The sequence below is a fragment of the Bos javanicus genome, chromosome 16 (assembly GCF_032452875.1).
Source record: "Bos javanicus breed banteng chromosome 16, ARS-OSU_banteng_1.0, whole genome shotgun sequence".
Taxonomy (NCBI): Eukaryota; Metazoa; Chordata; class Mammalia; order Artiodactyla; family Bovidae; genus Bos; species Bos javanicus.
This window is the reverse complement of record NC_083883.1, coordinates 74,026,282-74,048,513: the sequence shown is the minus strand read 5'-3', so window position 1 is coordinate 74,048,513 and position 22,232 is coordinate 74,026,282. Positions and strand designations below refer to the sequence as shown.

General features: G+C 37.9%; 1 protein-coding gene across 3 annotated transcripts in view; it reads left to right on the top strand.

The window, feature by feature from the left end:
- Positions 1–22,232, top strand: part of SYT14 (synaptotagmin 14) — a 216,980-nt gene that overhangs the window by 53,793 nt on the left and 140,955 nt on the right. For 2 of the 3 annotated variants that reach the window (XM_061383606.1, XM_061383608.1), the window contains exons 3-4: positions 6,317–6,481; positions 13,693–13,908. In XM_061383606.1, coding sequence (XP_061239590.1) covers positions 6,317–6,481; positions 13,693–13,908 — 381 coding nt within the window. Of the gene's footprint in view, positions 1–6,316; positions 6,482–8,296; positions 9,547–13,692; positions 13,909–22,232 lie in introns of those variants that run through there. The other variant, XM_061383607.1, reaches the window with a different exon arrangement.

Sequence of the window (22,232 nt, the reverse complement as noted above, 5' to 3'; positions counted from 1 at the left end):
TCTTTACGTTCGTATTTTTTCATTTTTTTAAGTGGTGTTACCGTTCACCTAGGCTTCCCAGGTAGCTCAGATGGTAAAGAATCAACCTGCAATGCAGGAGAGCCTGGTTTGGTTCCTGGGTTGGGAAGATCCCCTGGAGAAGGGATAGGATACTCACTCCAGTATTCTTGGGCTTCTCTAGTGTCTCAGATGGTAAATAATCCGCCTGTAATGTGGGAGACCTGGGTTTGATCCCTGGGTTGCGAAGATCCCCTGGAAGAGGGCATGGCAACCCACTCCAGTATTCCTGCCTGGAGAATCCCATAGACAGAGGAGCCTGGCGGGCTACAGTCTGTGGGGTTGCAAAGAGTCGGATACAACTGAGTGATTAAGCTCAGCACAGCACCATTCACCCATTCGCTCAAGCTAGAAACTTTAGAATTACCTTCTACTTCTCTTTATCCTCATTCTCTCCATTAATTGACTGGATTGTTACCAATTTTCTCTGAACAGACTCACCCCTCTTCTCTGCCGTCGCTGCTACCGTTTAGTCCTCATACTTTGCCACCATTCACTCCCTGCTGTTTGCCATTTTTCTGATTGTTTTAGGGAATATAGTTCTACAAGTACAAAGTCTGTAGGATGGTATTCAGGGTTCTTTGACAGTTTGAACCTTGCTTTCATTTTCAGTAACTGTTCTGGCATACTTTTGATCTTTCCTGAACACACCTTCATTCATGCATTTACAAATGTTTGTATAATGTCAAGTGGTAGCATTGTGCTAAGTACTTAGAGGAGACAAAGGTAGATAATACAGCCATGACTGTTGCCCATTAGTGCCGAGGGGACGCCATGCGCACTGTTCCTGGTCTTTGATCACGCTCTTTCATCTGCCCTTTACTCTTTAATAGAGTTCCTATTAATCTTTCATACCCTACCCAAGTGTGATCTCCTTTCTGAAGCGTTTGTAACTTTGCCGGGTAGTATTCCTTCTTTGTGTTCCAGTACGGACACGACTGAAGTGACTTAGAAGCAGCAGCAGCAGCAGCAGCAGCAGCAGCAGCAGCACTACTTATATTCAGTACTTCTCTTGTCGTGCTTGCTGTATTATACTTGTTTATAGTTGGCCTTTCTCCCTGGCTTAAATTTATAAGTGGGAAGGGAGGAGGGAAATGAAAGAGGAACACAGAAATAAGGATTGAGGAAAGGTGTAGGAAAGGCAGGAAGGGAAGACAAAGAACACAGGAGAAATATGAGCAGTAGTTAAAAACACAGACTCTGGAGCCAGACAGGGCTTGAATCCTGATTCTTCTGCTTTCTAGCTGGGCACATGGTATAATAGCTCCGTATCTCAATTTATAGTGGGGGTAAATGAGAGGAAAATTGTGACGATTAAAAGAGTTAATAAATATAAAGTACTTGAAAGAGAATAGCACATCAGATCAGATCAGTCACTCAGTAGTGTCTGACTCTTTGCAACCCCATGAATCGCAGCACGCCAGGCCTCCCTGTCCATCACCAACTCCCGGAGTTCACTCAGACTCAGATCCATCGAGTCAGTGATGCCATCCAGCCATCTCATCCTCTGTCATCCCCTTCTCCTCTTGCCCCCAATCCCTCCCAGCATCAGAGTCTTTTCCAATGAGTCAACTCTTCGCATGAGGTGGCCAAAGTACTGGAGTTTCAGCTTTAGCATCATTCCCTCCAGAGAAATCCCAGGGCTGATCTCCTTCACAATGGACTGGTTGGATCTCCTTGCAGTCCAAGGGACTCTCAAGAGTCTTCTCCAACACCACAGTTCAAAAGCATCAATTCTTCGGCGCTCAGCCTTCTTCACAGTCCAACTCTCACATCCATACATGACCACAGGAAAAACCATAGCCTTGACTAGACGGACCTTTGTTGGCAAAATAATGTCTCTGCTTTTGAATATACTATCTAGGTTGGTCATAACTTTCCTTGCAAGCAGTAAGTGTCTTTTAATTTCATGGCTGCAGTCATCATCTGTAGTGATTTTGGAGCCCAGAAAAATAAAGTCTGACACTGTTTCCACTGTTTCCCCATCTATTTCCTATGAAGTGATGGGACTGGATGCCATGATCTTCGTTTTCTGAATGTTGAGCTTTAAGCCAACTTTTTCACTCTCCTTGTTCACTTTCATCAAGAGGCTTTTTAGTTCCTCTTCACTTTCTGCCATAAGGGTGGTGTCATCTGCATATCTGAGGTTATTGATATTTTTCCCGACAATCTTGATTCCAGCTTGTGTTTCTTCCAGTCCAACGTTTCTCATGATGTACTCTGCATATAAGTTAAACAAGCAGGGTGATAATATACAGCCTTGACGTACTCCTTTTCCTATTTGGAACCAGTCTGTTGTTCCATGTCCAGTTCTAACTGTTGCTTCCTGACCTGCATACAGATTTCTCAAGAGGCAGGTCAGGTGGTCTGGTATTCCCATCTCTTTCAGAATTTTCCACAGTTTATTGTGATCCACACAGTCAAAGGCTTTGGCATAGCCAATAAAGCAGAAATAGATGTTTTTCTGGAAGTCTCTTGCTTTTTCCATGATCCAGCGGATGTTGGCAATTTGATCTCTGGTTCCTCTGCCTTTTCTAAAAGCAGCTTGAACATCAGGAAGTTCATGGTTTACATATTGCTGAAGCCTGGCTTGGAGAATTTTGAGCATTACTTTACTAGCGTGTGAGATGAGTGCAATTGTGTGGTAGTTTGAGCATTCTTTGGCATTGCCTTTCTTTGGGATTGGAATGAAAACTGACCTTTTCCAGTCCTGTGGCCACTGCTGAGTTTTCCAAATTTGTTGGCATACTGAGTGCAGCACTTTCACAGCATCATCTTTCAGGATTTGGAATGCTCAACTGGAATTCCATCACCTCCACTAGCTTTGTTTGTAGTGATGCTTTCTAAGGCCCACTTGACTTCACATTCCAGGATATCTGGCTCTAAGTCAGTGATCACACCATCGTGATTATCTGGGTTGTGAAGATCTTTTTGTACAGTTCTTCTATGTATTCTTGCCATCTCTTCTTAATATCTTCTGCTTCTGTTAGGTCCATACCATTTCTGTCCTTTATCGAGCCCATCTTTGCATGAAATGTTCCTTTGGTATCTCTGATTTTCTTGAAGAGATCCCTAGTCTTTCCCATTCTGTTGTTTTCCTCTATTTCTTTGCATTGATCGCTGAAGAAGGCTTTCTTATCTCTTCTTGCTATTCTTTGGAACTCTGCATTCAGATGCTTATATCTTTCCTTTTCTCCTTTGCTTTTTGCTTCTCTTCTTTTCACAGCTATTTGTAAGACCTCCCCAGACGTCCATTTTGCTTTTTTGCATTTCTTTTCCATGGGGATGGTCTTGATCCCTGTCTCCTGTACAATGTCACGAACCTCATTCCATAGTTCATCAGGCACTCTATCTATCAGATCTAGTGCCCTAAATCTATTTCTCACTTCCACTGTATAATCCTAAGGGATTTGATTTAGGTCATACCTGAATGGTCTAGTGGTTTTCCCTACTTTCTTCAATTTAAGTCTGAATTTGGCAATAAGGAGCTCAGACTATGGTGAGAGCCATAGTCAGCTCCTGGTCTTGTTTTTGCTGACTGTATAGAGCTTCTCCATCTTTGGCTGCAAAGAATATAATCAATCTGATTTCGGTGTTGACCATCTGGTGATGTCCATGTATAGAGTCTTCTCCTGTGTTGTTGGAAGAGGGTGTTTGTTATGACCAGTGCATTGTCTTGTCAAAACTCTATTAGTCTTTGCCGTGCTTCATTCCATATTCCAAGGCTAAATATGGCTGTTACTCCAGGTGTTTCCTGACTTCCTACTTTTGCATTCCAGTCCCCTATAATGAAAAAGACATCTTTTTTGGGTGTTAGTTTTAAAAGGTCTTGTAGGTCTTCATAGAACCGTTCCACTTCAGCTTGTTCAGCGTTACTGGTTGGGGCATAGACATGGATTACTGTGATATTGAATGGGTTGCCTTGGAAACGAACAGAGATCATTCTGTCGCTTTTGAGATTGCATCCAAACAATATAGCACGTAATATATGCTATATTGTTTTTATTAGCAATAACTAGCTTTCATAAGTGAGGTGAGTTGTGTTTCCTCCTTCATTTAGTCTTCTAAGAGATAGGAGATTTTTTTTTAAATTTTACTTATTTATTTTTAACACCAAAAACATTTTGTATTGGGGTATAGCTGATTAACAGTGTACTGACAGTTTCAGGTGAACAGTGAAGGGACTCAGCCGTACGGGATGGGAGATTTTAAGCTGCTTATTATTATAGCTAACGCTGTGTGTTCACTTACGGCATCACATTTTAGTGTGCTTTGGGCCTGAGCTGAAAGGCGAGCTCCTATCCATATGTGCTGTTTACAATGTAATACTGAATATGGTCACACTGAGAATTTTGTGTCTTCATACCAGAGTCTGTCCTGCTGCGATCTTCCTAGCTTTTAGATCAGATGACGATAGTCTTTTTACCTGTTTTTTTTTTTTTTTTACCTTAACCGTCAGGCTTGATGTTATCACTGTTTTATGTCATATACCTTAGATTCCTTTATTAAACTATGTTCTCTTTCCTGACTGTTCTCCAGCCTGAGAATGAGACAAAAAGGGCTAATGTCTAGGCGTAACGTCTTGGTTCTGGTAGCAGGATCTGTTCCTCCGCACCAGGCTGCTATTCAGAGCACTTCCACCATCCCTGCCACCTTCTGCCTCACACTCATCACGCCTCCTTGCAATATCATTCTCTGCTCTGTCCTCTGCTGCAGTACTGTTGACCCAGCTTTGAACAGACCATAATGTCGTATCAGTCCTGCACCTGGGATGCTAGCTTTCACAGATGCTGAGAAGCTAGGAGAGTAAAGCACTCATCATGGACTGGTGGGTGACTTCAGTTTTAACAAATGAGTTAGACGCCGATTGTCCTGGTTCTTCAGATTAAAAAAGGAATTTTGGAGGAGATGACGTTTTAGTCGCTGCTTGAGCAGTGGAGGAGGAAAGAGTAGGGTGGTATTTGAGGCTTTTGATTCATTGTCTACTAATGCTTGAGTCAGGCACTGAGATTACAAAAGTTTAGTTCTGTTTAATTCCAAATGACTAGTCCCAGAGAGAGAGAATGCAGAAGTTGAAAAGAAAGAGATGACTAAGGATTGGAGAAGTTGGAGAAGGTTTTGTCCTCACTCTACCAAATCTCCCTGGATGGTTTCATGTATTCTCTTGTATTCATGATTCTCATGTATTCATGGAGTTTCTGGAATGCACAGTGATACCCTGTCTCTTGTTTTCACATGCTGTTTCTTCTGTATGAAATCGTGTTCACTTGGCTAATTCTTGGGCTTCCCTGGTGGCTCAGACGGTAAAGAATCCGCCCGCAATGCGGGAGACCTGGGTTTGATCCTTGGGTTGGGAAGCTCCCTGGAGAAGAGAACAGCTACCCACTCCAGTATTCTGACCTGGAGAACTCCATGGACTGTGTAGTCCATGGGGTCGCGAAGAGTCGGACACGACTGAGCGACGTTCGCTTTCACTTTTTTGGCTAATTCTTACAATTACAGGAGCCGTAACTTGTAGAAAAGCTTACTTGATCCTTCAGCACTGGGTTACATAACCTTGGTTGCACTGCGTTGTGACTGCCTTCACCAGCCTGTTCAAGGAAGATAGGAAATGCATGTGTGATATGCTCGGTGTATGGCTGCTGCCCCAGAGTATTTGTTGGTTGAATGAATGAGTGGGATTTGGTATAGAGAGGATACTCAGTCACTCCTGGCAAGGGGAGGAGGCAGACAAAAACACGGCATGTGGTAAATGGAATCATCTGATTGGAGAGTAGTGTTGAAAAGAGGCTGGAGTTTTCAATGCCAAGTTAAAAAGTCCAGAGTTGGTTTAACACAAAAAGACCATTGAAGCTTTTAGAGATAACAACAATAGTATACGTTCTCATAAATTTGAGTGCTTGGGAAATAAGTTTTCCTAATTTTGTTTTAAAATTTTTTTAATACTCGTCAGTGGACTAAATAATATGGTGACTGCCTCTTTTATAGACTCATTTCTTTTTAAGACTGTTCCCACATAATTTACAGGGAAACTGTTAATATACTCTTAAATAAATTTTAATATACTTTTGCATAAATTGAACAACTCATTAAACTTTGCAGTTTATTTTTCTCACAAACTGAACTGTTGTGACCTATGAAAATTTACAAATAAAATTCAAATAAGGCAGCAATCTTAACACAATGTATAGGGGTTTCCTTCTTATTTGTAACTTGAAGAAGAATAAATGCTTACAGCTGTGACTTTTTTTCCCTCCAGTATCTCCAGAGGCAGTTGGATTTTTGTCTGCTGTTGGGGTGTTTATTATCTTGATGCTGCTCCTTTTTCTCTATATTAATAAGAAGTTCTGTTTTGAAAATGTTGGCGGGTTTCCAGATCTTGGTTCAGGATACAGTGCAAGGAAGAATTCACAAGATAAAATTTGTAAGTATCATATCGCTGCTTCTCTTATTTAGTCTTTCTATCTACTGTTTATTACTTTATTTTAAAAATACGATATACATTAAAAAGCTTGATTCTGACATACAGTAAACTAACCTTTAGACATTATTCTGTGAGAGTAAAAGATCTATTACATAAATTATGTTCAGCTATCTTTTTATTGCCCATGAATTGCTACTATATTGCATAAAAATGAATTGTATATCATCATAGAATGACATTTTTATATACTTTAAGAAGAAGGACATATCTTATTACTTTCTATGTTTAAATCCATTGTCCAAATAGTTTTCTAGAGAGCTTTTTTCCCATGTCCCTAGAAAGCTTTTGAGAGTATTCACCCTTTAATCTGCTGTTGAATTCTCAGCAATGGATAATTATGTTGTTTAGAGAAGGTGGTTTTCTCTAGTAATTTAGTATGTAAAATCTGATTATGAAACTTAGTGTTCCTCTTTCCTCCTTGGCAACACAGATATATTGCTTAGTGTTACCAGATAATAGGAAAGATGAGGGCTGTGATATTGTTCTTTTTCTTATGAAAAACTTCTCTTTTTTTTAAGTTATTATAGAGTTCTTTATTTGCTGTTTCCAAAGACTGGCTTATGTAAATAATAACAAAAAGAAGTTGAAAATTGTAAAAGTGAGACATTAATTTAGAATTTTAAGGAGAAATACAAGAGAAGCCTTACATTTCTTGTCCATGTACAAATGTTGAAGAGATGCTTTTGTCTTGTATCTGGTAACTTAAAAAGTGATAGCCTCATTGTTTATAAAAATCTTATTGTTGAATCACATCATGCAGATTTTACATTAAGGAAACTAGTATTTTATGTGGTTTGGTTTGATTAATGTTTCTCATACTTCACCTGTTTTTTTCTTTTTTCCATCATTTGCGTAGAATAAACTGGTTAAAGAAACCTCTTTTAGTAGCCTCCAGTAATTCTCCGTTTTGGCATTTCTAGTTTTTCTTTGGTCTTATCCCTTCACACTCTTAAAAATTATTGAGGACCCCAAAGAGTTTTTGTTTATGTGAGTTATAGCTCAATGATATATAAATTAGAAGTTAAAACCTGAGAAAAATTTAAAATACTTTTTCAATTTATTTTTAAAAACCCAACAGTAAGTCTATTACTTGTTAATCTAAAATGTATTAATTTTTAAAACTGTATATTTTCTAAAACCAAAAAATACGTTTGATGAGAAGAGTGGCATTGTTTTACATTGCAAATCTCTCTAATGACTGGCACAGAAGAAACAACTGGATTCTCGTATCTGCTCCTGCATTCAATCTGTTCCGTGGCCTCGGGAAAACCCAGGAGCTCATTTGAGTGAATGAAAGTGAAAAGTTAACTATCCTCTTACTCTCATTGTAGAAAGAGTTTTGACCTTGAGGATCTATTGGAAAGGTTGGGGGACCTTATTAATTTTTCTGAGGCTGTTTCTTTACTCGCTTATTAAATAAGAATAATAATATTTACCTTCTAGAGTTATTTTAAGATCAAATAAGAAAAAAATTTGTAAATCACAATTCCTTACATGTAATAGCCACTCAGCAAATGTTCTCTCTCTGCTCGTCCCTATTCTAACTTCTGCAAAATTGTTTAGATATATAAACAAATACATATTTGGGGTAATATATGTATTGGGGGAATCCTTAATACATTTTTTATTTTGAAATGGTATTGGTACTTTGTTCTTTGTTAATAATATAGGGCAGTTCCCATACATAGACTGTTAATAAGTTAACTAAAAAGTACATAATAAAAATCCTTTTTATACTTCTTCTTGCAGGTATAGAATAAAAACCCAATAGTATTTGAGGGAAAAATACTGTCTTGCTGCTGTCATGCCAGCTGTGGAGTGGGAAAAAATCTGGTTGTGTTTAAACCAAGTGGTTTGATTTTTTTTTTTTTTTGAAGCATCTTTTACTTCAACATATTTCTTCCATTACATAAGCATTTACAGAAAGATTAAAAGGCATAATGTGAAATACTGATATTGAGCTAATGAATAGCACCATTTAAGTAAATGTTAAATTGAAATTCCAGAGTGCTTAATATTTTGAGAAGAGAAAATTCCATGATTGTAGCTTTTAGGAACAAGGAATTAGAAAATGGCATTTTTCAAAAGTTTTCAGCAGAATCTGCCTTCAGTATCCTCTCTGGTGGACACGATCAGTAATGCTGTGGAAGATTTGACCACTGCTGTAGGAGAAGTCAGCTATGCGTTCACTGACTCAGTTGCTGAACAGGTAACAAGCATGATAAATGGCTTTCGCCCAGAAGAGGAAAGCTCTGCAGCCCCAGAAGCTGCAGATACTTCTAAACAAGAAAGCACCACAATATCACAAGTCTCCCAAAACACTAATTGTCAGAAAGCACCATTCAATTTAGAGAACCAAGCAGATCGAATAAATAGCTATAATACTTCAGTTTCACAAAAGCAAGACCAAAGAATGAGTGAAGGAGGAGGAGTTAAACATATTAATAATAGGCAGCAGATGCCATCACAATATCAAGAAACAGATAATGCTCTGAAAGGTGATTCTTCTTTGAAAGGCCATGTGAGTGATGGTAGGGTATCAGTTAGCAGGCAGAATGCAAGTGCTGGGTCTCCCTGGCAAGAACTTCAAAGTACCGACAGGTGTAGAAAAAATGGATTAGAAATTTCCAGTGATGGTAAACATGACTTAAAGGAGGTAAGATATCAAGAAATGAAAGAAAATTACTTAAAGAAAGCTGAAACACATATTAAAAGTAAAGGATACAAAGGGCATAACTATTCAGGAAATGAATGTTCTCCAAAAGATATTCTGGAAAGCAGTAGACATATGATACAGAAATCCATTAAGAAGGAAGACTTGTATCCAGCAGCATCAACTGATTCTAAAGAGCAGTGTCAAGGAAAAATCAAAGAACAAATAAATCCAACAAAATACTACAAAGGGAAAGCAGATATAAAAACAAAGAAAAATGAAGCCATTTCTGCCAAAAAAGAAACAGCAAAGAGTAAAGATGAAAAATATTTTAAGATAATACCAGAAAAAGGTGAGGTCTCCTAATGTGAGTTTGAGTGATAAAATGTTCTCTTAATTTTTTCACATTAGGAAAAATATCATCCAACTTCTTTAATTGTTCTCTGTACATCTGTTTTGCTAAGGCTTTCTTGAGTCCTCTTACTGAGAGGCATTTTTAAAGTCATGCAGTTTTTTCTTACAGTCCTTTCAAAAGCATGTTGTTTGTATTCCCCTGATTTAAGTATTGCCCCTGGTCCCTGCATTATTTGGACAGTTTTAAGGACCTTCATTTTACTTGCTGCTCGCTGCTGCTAAGTCGCTTCAGTCATGTCCGACTCTGTGTGACCCCATAGATGGCAGCCCACCAGGCTCCCCCGTCCCCGGGAATCTCCAGGCAAGAACACTGGAGTGGGCTGCCATTTCCTTCTCCAATGCATGAAAGTGAAAAGTGAAAGTGAAGTCACTCAGTCGTGTCCAACCCTCAGCAACCCCATGGACTGCAGCCTACCAGGCTCTTCCGTCCATGGGATTTTCCAAGCAAGAGTACTGGAGTAGGGTGCCATTGCCTTCTCATTTTACTTAATGCCCATTTATTGTACAACCCAGAACTCTATGGTTTTCTTAAGTACTGTGCATACTTTAATTGGAGTTTATTTGGTGTGCTATAGTTGAATTTAAAAATTTTGTGTTTTTGTAACCTACCCTTAACCCTTTATACATTGTTGCTCTTCACATCTTTCCTGGTAAGAATCTACCAAATGTTTTATGTTTTCCTTGAGAGCAATGGATTTTTATTTTATTGAAATACATGCTTCAGAATGTCTTTTCATTTAGCCATACTTTGAGAGTTTTGTGTGACTTCTGTGTTTCCAATGCATATACATGAACAATCTATTTTTATTCATAAGTTCTCTATGTACAATTAAGATTCCAACTAAGCAGTCACAGTTTTCATCCACAGTATTTGTGACAGTTTTCAAAACAATTAGCTGACAGTTACTTGGTTTCCTTCATGTTGCCAGTTATCACTCCTGGTTATCCCTTGAAGTGAAGTGCAAGTGGCTCAGTCACGTCCAACTCTGCGACCCCATGGACTGTAGCCCCCCAGGCTCCTCTGTCCGTGGGATTCTCCAGGTCAGAATACTGGAGTGGGTATCCGTTCCCTTCTCCAGGGGATCTTCTCAATCAGAGATCGAACCCAGGTCTCCCACATTGCAGGCAGATTATTTACCATCTGAGCCGTGATTATGCCTTAGTCATTCTCATTTACTGTTGATCTGATCACAACACCAGAAGTACACTGGCTTTTATTTATAAAAGATACATATGGAATTTTTGTGTATGTTTACATTCTCATAACATAACAAAAAACTGAGTAGCACTAGAAATGCAGAAAACTGTTTCAATTCTGCTACATGACTTTATGTGTAATAGGAATCTGCTATTTATCAGTTGTCTGAATGATTTTTAAATGGTATAATAGAGGCTGATCCAAGATGGATGAGCCAATTAAAAAGGAATGTAAATTTTTGGAAATATATCTGTTTTGAAGTTTATTCTCCTAGCAGTTGTTTGAAATGTCAGATTCAGTGAGGGTTTTTTTTTTTTTTTTTGGTAGCCTTGATTTAATTTTGGTAGCCTTATTACCTGAAGTAATAAAAATTAAAAGAAATAAAATTAAGTGAAATAGTTTACATATTATCTTATTCATAAAATAACAGAATGGATGCTATTAATACTTCACAAGTAGTAGTGCAGAATTAAAATTTTTAATTTGTTTTAATTAAGAAGCATGCTACTACTTAAAGGAATCACATATCTCTTAAGTATTCTAGAATTTAATGAGTACTAAACTGAAAATCCCATGGACAGAGGAGCTTGGTGGGCTACAGTCCATAGGGTTGCGAGTGTCAGACACGACTTAGTAACTGAACTACCACCTCCAAACTGAAACATATTATGATTTAAAAATCATTTTGAAAATCATTCGACCCATATGGATTGTCCCTTCATATAGCTGAGCTGTAATATTGCTAGTATTAATACCTGAGTCCTAGGTTCTGACAGAGCTTATAAGATATAATAAGAGGAAGAAGGGTTTCCTTCTCCATTTCTAAATGCAGGGCTACTCTAGGTAATATAGTAGGTAAATTTCTTGCTGCCCTCCTCAGAGCTCTCCTGCTGCCTTAGAATCCACACAGTGCTAAAACCTGGGAGTCAGAATGCCCAGATTTAGACTAGATGTGCCATCATCTCAGTCCTGTCTAATAGAACTTTCTGCAGTGATGGAAGAGTTCTACGTATCTGCATTGCTCCATACGTAACCACTGTCCACACATAGTTCTTGAGCACTTGGAATGTGGCTAGTAGCACTGGAGAACTAGACTTTAAATTTTATTATTTCTACTTAAATAACTGCATGTGGCTGGTGACTAAGTATGACAGTGCAGAATATAACATTGGTTATGGCTTTACCCTTTGATAGTTTTATTTTACTGAATTACAAAGTGGGACTTGGACTAGTGACATTGAAGCTACCATGTTTCTAACTCTAAATATTGAATTTCTATCCCATATCTTGTTCTCGTTCTTTGTCTCTCCACTTGAATTTTAAACTTTGATTCCTGTAGTGCAGATGATTTAGCTGAGTGTAATGAGAGAAATGTCTAGACTGAACTAATAACTTCTGACTGCTGTGGCCTCTTCATCCTTCTGGAGTTGTTTTAGAATTCTGAGAAGGTTACATCTTGTCTAAATGAATCTCAACATGATGCAGTTTCAAAATCTTTACCTTTTAAGTAAATGATACCCACTCCAGTACTCTTGCCTGGAAAATCCCATGGATGGAGGACCCTGGTAGGATGCAGTCCATGGGGTCAATAAGAGTCAGGCACGACTGAGCGAGTTCGCTTTCACTTTTCACTTTAACGCATTGGAGAAGGAAATGGCAACCCACTCCAGTGTTCTTGCCTGGAGAATCCCAGAGACGGGGAGCCTGGTGGCTGCCGTCTATGGGGTTGCACAGAGTCGGACACGACTGAAGCGACTTAGCAGCAGCAGCAGCAGCAGCAGCAGCAGTGCTTTTTCAAAGAATATAAAATTAATTTACCAGTTTACCTTCTGGAAATGTAATTTGAAATTTGGGTACATGTAAGTAAGGTTTTCCTAGGAAGTCTGCCTTTCACAGATGATGTGTTAAGTTTGGTATATATGCTCCCAGATATTTTTGTATGTATCTATAAACTTATACTGCATGGATGTGTGTATACATTGCATGTAGATGTGTGTATGTGTGTTAATCTGTTTTTTTAAATGAGACTATAACATCTACTTTATTTCTCTTAACATTATATGGTAGGCATTCTTTCCCTGTGAGCACTCATAAGTTCCTCATTTTTAATGACTGCATAGTGTACCATTGCACAGATGTATCATAATTTACTTAACCAAGGCCCAGCGTTGGACATTCAGCTTGCATTTTTGTTTTCTTTGGCTGTTAAACACAATTCAGTAAATTATCTCAAATACATATCACTGCCCATCTGTTAATTATTTTTTTAGGCTGAATTCTTAGAAATGGAATTGGTTAATTCTTATAAATGAATCAAAGACTATATACACTGGAAACTTTGATATGTATTGCCAGGTTGCTATCTAGAAGAGTTGTATCATTTGTATTTCAATCAATAGTGTATGTCTGTCTGTCTCTTTGTTCTGCTTCTAGCGCTAAGCAGTATCAGCTATGAAAATTTTGGCTAAGATGATGACCAAAAATGTCTCTTGTAACATGAATAATTTCAGTCAGATCCATATGTATTGGCAATACTTAAACTTCTTTGTGTGCTACTAATGCTTTAAAAAAATTGTGTAAGATGGCAAGCCCTATTATTCTGTTTATCTGTATCATGGTTGGAAAATCCCTGTGACTAACATTATTTATATAATTCAAATATGCAAGTCAGTTTTTTCTCGTAAAACATAAAAACCCAAAGCTTGGGCTTCTTAAATGAAAAATATTTTTCTAAAGCTGAAAATTCAGATTGTGTGTGTGTATATTTGTGTGTATATGAATATATATGACACATATATAAGTGTATAACATATATGTGACTGTAGCAAATTTGCCATTACTTTATAGCATTGAATTTTGATCTGCCGTCCTTGTCATTCCAAATAGATAATTCCTACCTGGACAAAGATGAGCCTGGTTCATCGTCTGAAAGTGAAGATGAAGCACTGGGTAAATACCACGAGGCCTTATCCAGAACACACAACTCCAGACTACCACTGGCGGAGTCTAGACAAAAGAGCTATACGTGGGAAACGAGACAGAAATACAGTCCTCTTTCTGCAGAGTATGACGGATACAGTAGTGAAGCATCAGTAGATGAAGGTAAGATAGGCTAATTTTCAATTTTTTAGATGATACGCTGTAGTACTTAGTTATTTGTTTCTACAACTCTAGGCACCTGTGGTTGCACACTAAATAAGAGATCGCATGAATAGTCACATTTCTGGGACTGTAATGTATTCAAATTCAAATCTTTGAGCTCAAGCCAAAACCAAAACACACCAAACCCAAACACCAATAATTGAAATACAGTGGTAATTCTAGGGCTCTTTTCACGATGAACATATGCCTAGCAGTCATGAAATGGGAAATGGGAATCTGCTCTTGTCTCAGATGGAATCATTTCCTAAATACCTGTTATAGGAACTGATATCTCTCAGTGTTGACTATGACTGCAGTGTGTAAATGAATGTGTTTTCATTCAGTATGGCCCCTAGCGTGAGCCAGACACGTCATGCAGCACTTAGCAGAAGAAATGATGATCTGTTCCCTGTAGAGGGAAAACTGAGATACATTTATGGAGTACCTGTACTGTATTGTACTAGGTTTTTAGGGGAATTTAAGGAGTTTTCAGGGATTATTTTGTCTCTAATTGATTTTTGCCTCACATGCGGACACTGACGTTTGAACTCAACCTACATAGAAGATACAAGTCCACTCTCACACATTTTTATATCTTTCTAAAAGAGAAATAGAAAAGCTTTGCTATTGCTTACAGCATTTTTCCTTCCACATTTAAGTAAGTTGTTCATGTACTTGATACAGTGTGTGTCTACTCCTAGTAATTATTATATAAATGTCCAGATATGAAGAAAAGAGCAATGTATTTTAAATAGCACTTTTATTAGTGCATCAGACGCAAACTAACCTTAATTTTATAGCTGTGGCTTGTGTTTTGGGACCTGTTACTATTGATGACTTATCCTGGCACATACAGTTGTCAAAAGAGCTAAATCATTTACTTTTGTATTTGGCTTAATGCTAACTAAAGATTGGTATATATACCTCCCTTTTATCTCTGCTAGTACATAGGTACAGTAAGAAAATAAATATAGAAAGCTTATTATGAGATGTTCGGGAAGAAATAAAAAATATTAGACATGGACTCTACCCTCAAAAATACCTTACTTAACACTAGAGAAAATAAGATATGTGTTTACAGTGATAACTAAATAATGCAAAAATGACAAAGCCAGTCCCCAACTTACGTAAACCCTGGCTCATGAATAGTAGAACAGAAAGAGAAGGGGTCTTAAAGCCTGATCCTTGCGCGCATTCTGACCCTGTGACTCACCAGGCTGTGAGCCCTTGAGCAGTGTAGCTGATAGTTTGTAGGCTTGTTTCATTGTCTCTCAGTGTGAATAATAACTTGCTGATAGGGTTGTCATGGACCTTAAATGCCATGTGTGGTGTTCTTAGCATAGTGTCTGATGCCTGACTGGTAAGTGATCAGTATATGGTGGTCATAGTTGTGGTTGGTGAAACAGTGATGGTGATGAGAGTGAGTAGCCACAAGCAAGCTATGAGTGTGTAATATGTGACTCTAGACGTTTTCTTTTTTGCAGCTTCAGTTCCAGGCTTTTTTCCTCTACTCATCCTTCTTACCCTACACTTCTGTGCTGGTTTGATTGCTTCTTCCCACTAGTCCTGTTACTCTCCCGTGGCTCAGCAGTTTGGGGAAAGCGGTAAAGAGAGAAGCATAACCTCAGTGGCCCTTCTGTTCCTGCCCTTCCCTCTGGAATCACCTCTCATTTCACGTCACCTGTGTATTTAGGACTTGTACCTTTCTACCATTTCTACCCTAAATCATTTGGTAAAACATCCAGGATAGCATGATTTTAGGCATTCTGAAATGAGATTTACTTACTTCATAAGCATTTGGTGAAAGCTTTTTATGTGCCATACTAGATCCTGTGGATGTAAATAAAAACATTTTATAAAAAATTATATAAAAGATTAATCAAAGCAAGCTTGTTTTAAAGAGCCCCCAGACTGGCGGAGGATGACCTGTGAGTACATGTGTAATGCTGTGTGGTAAGAGGTCTGTTAATACAAGAATAGCATTGTGCAGAAATACAGAAGAGGAGGTGACTGAGACTTTGGGAGGTGGGGCTGGGGGATCTGCACAGAGTGGGTGAGCTAGACTTGAGGGGGACTGCTCAATCGCACAGAATAGTGATTGTAGAAAAGCAGAAGACACTGTGTTTCCAAGTCTTTAACCTAGGATCTGTGCTTGGAGAAGGTGCAGTAATGGGGCTGAATGCCACACTCAGGACTTTGGATGTTGTCTTCCAGGAAATATAGAGCCCTAGAAAGTTTTTACACTGGCTAGTGTGGCACTTTTAGGCTAGTGTTTAAATACTGTAACAGAAGATGAATTGGAGATAGGAACTGCTGAAGACAGAAGGACAGATTAGATAAACAGCCATGAGATCCTCATTAGCAATGTTAATTGAGGGACAAAGAATTTGAGGGACTTCTCAAGAAGAAACTGAGGGACTTCTCAGTATATCCTGGTGAATGGCTGTATGTTATGTGTAAGGAAAGACTGTTTAATTAGTTTAGAAAGCATAAGAGAAGTAAGTTTGTGGGAGGAGATAGTTTGGTTTCAGTCATGCTGTATTTCAGGGGTCTGTGGAATATCCAGGTGGAGATGGATATCCTTATTGTTAAAAAGCTGGCACTGGGGTTTAGGATGGAGAGATGACTGAGTGATAATGTAAGATAGCGATCGACTAAGAAGATAGTTTTTTGTATCATAGATTATTGCTAATTGAAAAATCAGAGATTGCTGTGAGTCCAAAGTAGACTCAGTGGAGTAAAGGGAAGAACAGGAAGACTTGATTAGAGAGGGACATTTCAGAGCTCTGGATTTTAGAGAACAGCAATTTCAAGTGATAGTAAGTTCTGAACATGCCCACAGGCTAAAGATGCAGAAATACACATAAAATGCTAAAAGGTTTTAAGGAAGGGAGCGAAATACTATCCACTGGGGAAGGTGTGAGAGAGCTTCCGTGAAAATGGTGTTAGGGTTCAGCTTTGAAAAATGGGTAGAAAGTTGGTGAAAAGAATAAGTAGAAGTATCTTAGAAGGAAGTTCATAAATGCCACAGTACAAAGTAGTGAAATCTAGGGACTATTTCAGAAACAGAGAAAAGGCTCCTCTTAACTCTAACATAGGTGCGTGTATGTGTTTATATATATATGTTTATATATGTGTAAAATAAAGTGGAAAGACAGATAAAGTCTAAATCCTGGAGTGGCTTTCTGAGAAGTTTGGATTTCAGTGGTTAGCCAGCAAGAACTCATTGAAAGTTTTTCACCAAGGAACCACGACCAGGGATGTCCAGGTTCGATGCACGATACTGGATGCTTGGGGCTGGTGCACTGGGACGACCCAGAGGGAGGGTATGGGGAGGAAGGAGGGAGGAGGGTTCAGGATGGGGAACACAGGTATACCTGTGGTGGATTCATTTCGATAGTTGGCAAAACTAATACAATATTGTAAAGTTTAAAAATAAAATAAAATTAAAAAAAGAGTAGTTTACAACAGGAAGACTATAGGAAAAAGTCACCAATTAAGGAGGTCTTTGGAGTCATCTATGTGGGAAATGGTAAAAATCTGAATTATAATAATGGCAGTAGGAATATAAGAGGATGGAAGAGATCTTATAGAGGCACTGTTTACTGGATTTAGAAACTAAATGCATTGGAACTTTAGAATGAAGGAAGAAGTGTCAAAAATGATTCTAGTTTCCAGCAAGTGTGACTAGGAAAATGCTGAGGTCACTAATACAAATAAGAAATCCAGAGAGGGATGTTTCTTACTTGGAAGATGGGGGAAGGGTGGGAGATAAAAGTGGGTTCATGTATATGGTAAGGCAGAATATTTAAGCAGTTGGAAATGGTTGTGGATCTTAAAATCATGAATGCATTTGGGAGAAGGTTTGCCAGATCATATATACTTAGCAAATAGAAGCCAAGGGAAGTAATTAAATTGATGAGAGAGAATGTATGGAGAGAAAAGGAAGTCATTTCCTTTCATTAACAGAATTAAAGGTGTCACTTAAACAGAGAAGAGTAAGTAACCAATAAAATGGAGAATCAGTAGAACGTTGTATTTCATCAGCCACAGGAGAGTTTTGAATGCCACACTGCAGAGAGACTGGGGATGAGAGTTCAGACTAGCTCCTTTGTCCATTAGAAGTTGATCAGTAACTCTCAGTGTACATTTGAGAAGTATAGACTCCTAAGTGAGATTAAAGGTGGTTAGGAAATAGTAAGTGGAAGAGTGTTCATTTGCTACCTGCATTTTCATCTTACTTTTTCTCCCTTTATCAAGAAAAAGAGGTAGTTGTAGGGGTTCACCTTCTGCCTGCAACCCCAGAACAGTAACCTCCTCTGGTATGTATTCATAATGGGGGGGCAGTGCTTCTGATACCCATTTGGGTTTCTACCAGGTGGTTGTACCTCTACATAGCTGACTCAGGAGAAACACTGCTCACTTCACCCGGTCACCGAAGGGGACCACTGAGTACCGTTCTCTGGTAGGATTTGTTCATTTTCCTGGGATACAAGTAAAGAGATCAGCTGACTAGGTTATGCTTTCGTTACTGATCTGACCCTTTATCTGCATACTATTCTGCATGTTTATAAAGATTGGACTTGACTGCTGTGGGTTGAGGTGACTAAAGGGAATTACAAGGTAGAAGGGAAGATATTTTTTAATGTGCATTTTTACATGACATACTGTTACCTCATTAGGGCTGGTAAAGAACCATCACCCCATTTCTCAACTCTGAATAATTCCAGTAGAGAAGCTATGAAATAGCCAATACTGGAAGTATCTGTAAGAGTAGAGTGGTGATCCTAGTTTATCATAAACTGCTTAAGTTTGTACAGTTTTACTTTTTGTGTTAATGGTGTGTGCTCCTTCTCTCCCCTGCTCCCCACCTTTTAGTCCTTCACTTCCAATTTTGTGGAATATTTTAGGAAAAATGGATTTTTAAAGAAGAAAAAAAAAAGACTGAATTTCTTTGCTTTATTTGCATATACAGACTGGAATTTTTTTTTTTTTTTAAACAGTCTCCCCAAAGGAATGTGTCTTGCTTCTTACTGACATTTGGTATGTTTCATTCATTGGACTATTTTTTACTTACTTTCTATGTATTTCAAAAGCCTGTGAGAATTACAGGATTTGATAAACATTTTGAAGACCAGAGAAACCCAAATTGTTTTCCTCTTTGAGAGTCATGACTATCTTCTGATGTGGAGAAATTGCCATTGGAAAAATTGACAATTTTGATTCTCGTTGATGTGGTTAAAAACTGAATAAAAGGTGTTCAAGTTTTCTTTTAAAACATGATCACAAAACAGTTCTAAAATCTACTGGTTTTTTTTTTTTTAATCTACTGTTTTTGACATTGGAATTTAAATTGTGAGATAGGTTTAAATGTCTAGAATGCAACTGATAAGCTTTTCTTGAACTGTTAGTTTTTTTTTGAAGTAGAGTTTTTTTCATGTTTAATTTGTATTTGTAAAAAAAGAAAAAAGAACAAAAAAAATTTCCAAATCTAAGTAACTCAAAACCAGAGCAAAACTGTTGTGCCTTCTATTTATCTTTGATTCCAGTCTTGGCAATTGTTTAAAGAAAAAAAAAAAAATCCCTACCAGGGAGGGCCTGGTAGGGATTAGGAGAGACAGGGCAGGACTTTCTGACAGGCAGGGAGAACCTCCATTCACTGAGCTCCTCCTCTGTGCCTGACACTGTTGGTTTCTGTAGCCCTTGTCATATTTAATCTTCATCGCAACACATTGTGATAGATAAGATTATTTCCATTTTACAGAAGTGAGAGGAGATTTTAGGTCAAATAAGTGACTTTTAACCTAAGGTCACACAGTAAGTTAGAAAGACGACATTTGTCAAGTTCACGACAAAACGAATGATGCTTTAGCTTCTGTTAGGTTATCACTGCTGCTTTAGTGTCCTCCCGAAGTCTCTTTTGTTTATAATTAATCTCTTCAGTCGGGTCCTTTAGAGAAGTTGCTATATTATAAATCTGAAATACAGATACTATAGAAAGAGTAAGAAAATACGACAGCCTGTATTTGTTGATCATATTTTCTCCTCTAGGTGGCCATGTTCATCTTCCATTTTTTGGAATACAAAAGGGGATAATAGCTCTAAGAAATTTTTTTGGAAAAAATGAACATTAAAATAATTTATCAGATTTCCTTTGTTCACAATTTTATTTTACTGTGTTCTTAAAATTAAGATTTTCTGATAATCCTCTTAATTTAAAAAGGTTTAAGAGTTAGATAGTAGGTTGTGATACCTTGTTTAAGTTGGCAAGATAGCACAACCTTTGAAATTCTATTCATGCTATTTAGTACTTTTCCATTTTTATATAAGAGAAGCCTTATTAGATTTTATATAAAGAAAAAGCAGTATAAAATTATTAGAATGTCTTTTTGTTACTATAGCTTTTTATTCTTCGTTTACCATAGAGATTATCAAGCTACATTTACATATTGTGGCATAGCTGTATTAAAAATCATATAATTTTTTTGTGTGTGAGTTAATTTTAAATGATATTTAAAAATAAAATAATTTCCAGCATCACTTATGTCTTAGGGTACATGTAAGCCATACACACACACACACACACACACACACACACACTTGCCACTCTCTTATGGCTGCTTCACAAGCTCCCTGCTGTTGACTTTGATGTTTTCTTAAGACTGTTGTTGTTTAGTTGCTAAGTCATGTCTGACTCTTTTCTGACCCCGTGGACCGTAGCCCAACAGGCTCCTCTGTCCATGGGATTTCCAGGCAAGAATACTAGAGTGGGCTGCATTTTCCTTCTGTGCGGGATCTTCCCCACCCAGGGATCAAACCTGCATCTCCTGCACTGCAGGCAGATTTTTATCGCTGAGCCACCGGGGAGGCTCACTCTTAAGATTAGGATCATTACAGCACATTTCTTTATTCCCTTTATTTAAATGTTACTTTTAAAATAATTTAGTACGTAAGAGTAATAAATTTTTTGTTTATGTTTTCTTTAAGTGCATTTTAAGTTCTTTATAAAGATTGTTCTACTGATTTTCACAATTTCTGTGTGAAGAGGGTAAGTACAAAAAAATTTTGTCTGTATTTTTCACATGCTTTTGACACAAACATTTTTAGTGTTTTAACATGGTAAAAGTGATATATATTACATGGTTTATTTAAATTTTTGTTAAATATTTTCCTTGACTTCAGGTTTTTATTCATGAAAATTTATCCTCTAAAGAATTCTTTATTGTGTATATGTGTGTATGTATGCATGTATCTGTACTCTGAATAAGACCAATTTGAGGAGAAATTGATCTTGAAGACTTTTCCTACATTTTTGTGTTTTGGAGATCTTTTTTATATGATGAGGTCAATTGTTACCAGGAGTGAAGAATTCTTTTATTATGCTACTTTTGCAAACCGCATCTCACCTTTGAGATGAGATGTCTTTGTGCAACTTAGTTAAAGGCATGGCTTGCCGGGTGGATGAATTAGAAAACAGCACTGCCTTTGAGCAGACAACACACCAAGAGAATATAGTTCAGTGAAGCAGATACCACCTGTGTTAGAAGAAAAAGGCATTCCTTCCTTCGGGTGTAAGATACAGCAGACCAAAGTCACATTGTGCTTAAGCAAACCCACGTCGGCCAGGTACTCTTTTGCAGTGTACAGACCACACAGCCGTACACAGTGGTCCTAAACACCTGTTTTTATACACTTCCGATCTTAAAATAAGTTGGTAGGATTGCTGTGTTGAATGGATGTAGATCTATATAGATCCTTCATAGTTTTATTTTTTGTCCGAGATACTTGTCTAGTAGTGGAATGATGGAAATTAAAACACAGACATTAAAGATACCCTTAATTGATTGATTACAAAACTGACACCCAGACACGTGCAACTTTACTAAGATCATACAGTTCGTGAGCTGCAAAACTGAGGTTCTAGGTGTTTGTAACCAGAGAATAGGTCAGTGTCTTTTAAAAGAACTACTCAGTCACGTGAGTTAATCAGAGATAATTATAAATTGAATGCAGGCTCCGTCCATTGCCAGAGGCTGAGGCATATCTGGAAAGTGGAGGAATAATGCTAATGGCAATCTGGCAAGATTAAATTGGGACCTGACACTTTAATTTACAGTTTACAGTTTAATTTATAGGTTTACAGGCGTTAGCAATGCATATAGGAACTCAGTCTCACCTGCATTTAGGGAGCATTACATACAGTCACAAATGGATTGACAATAATGTTACTTCTAAGAGCAGTAGTGGGTGGTTTAAACTGACTAGAACATCTGTATTTTCTCTGA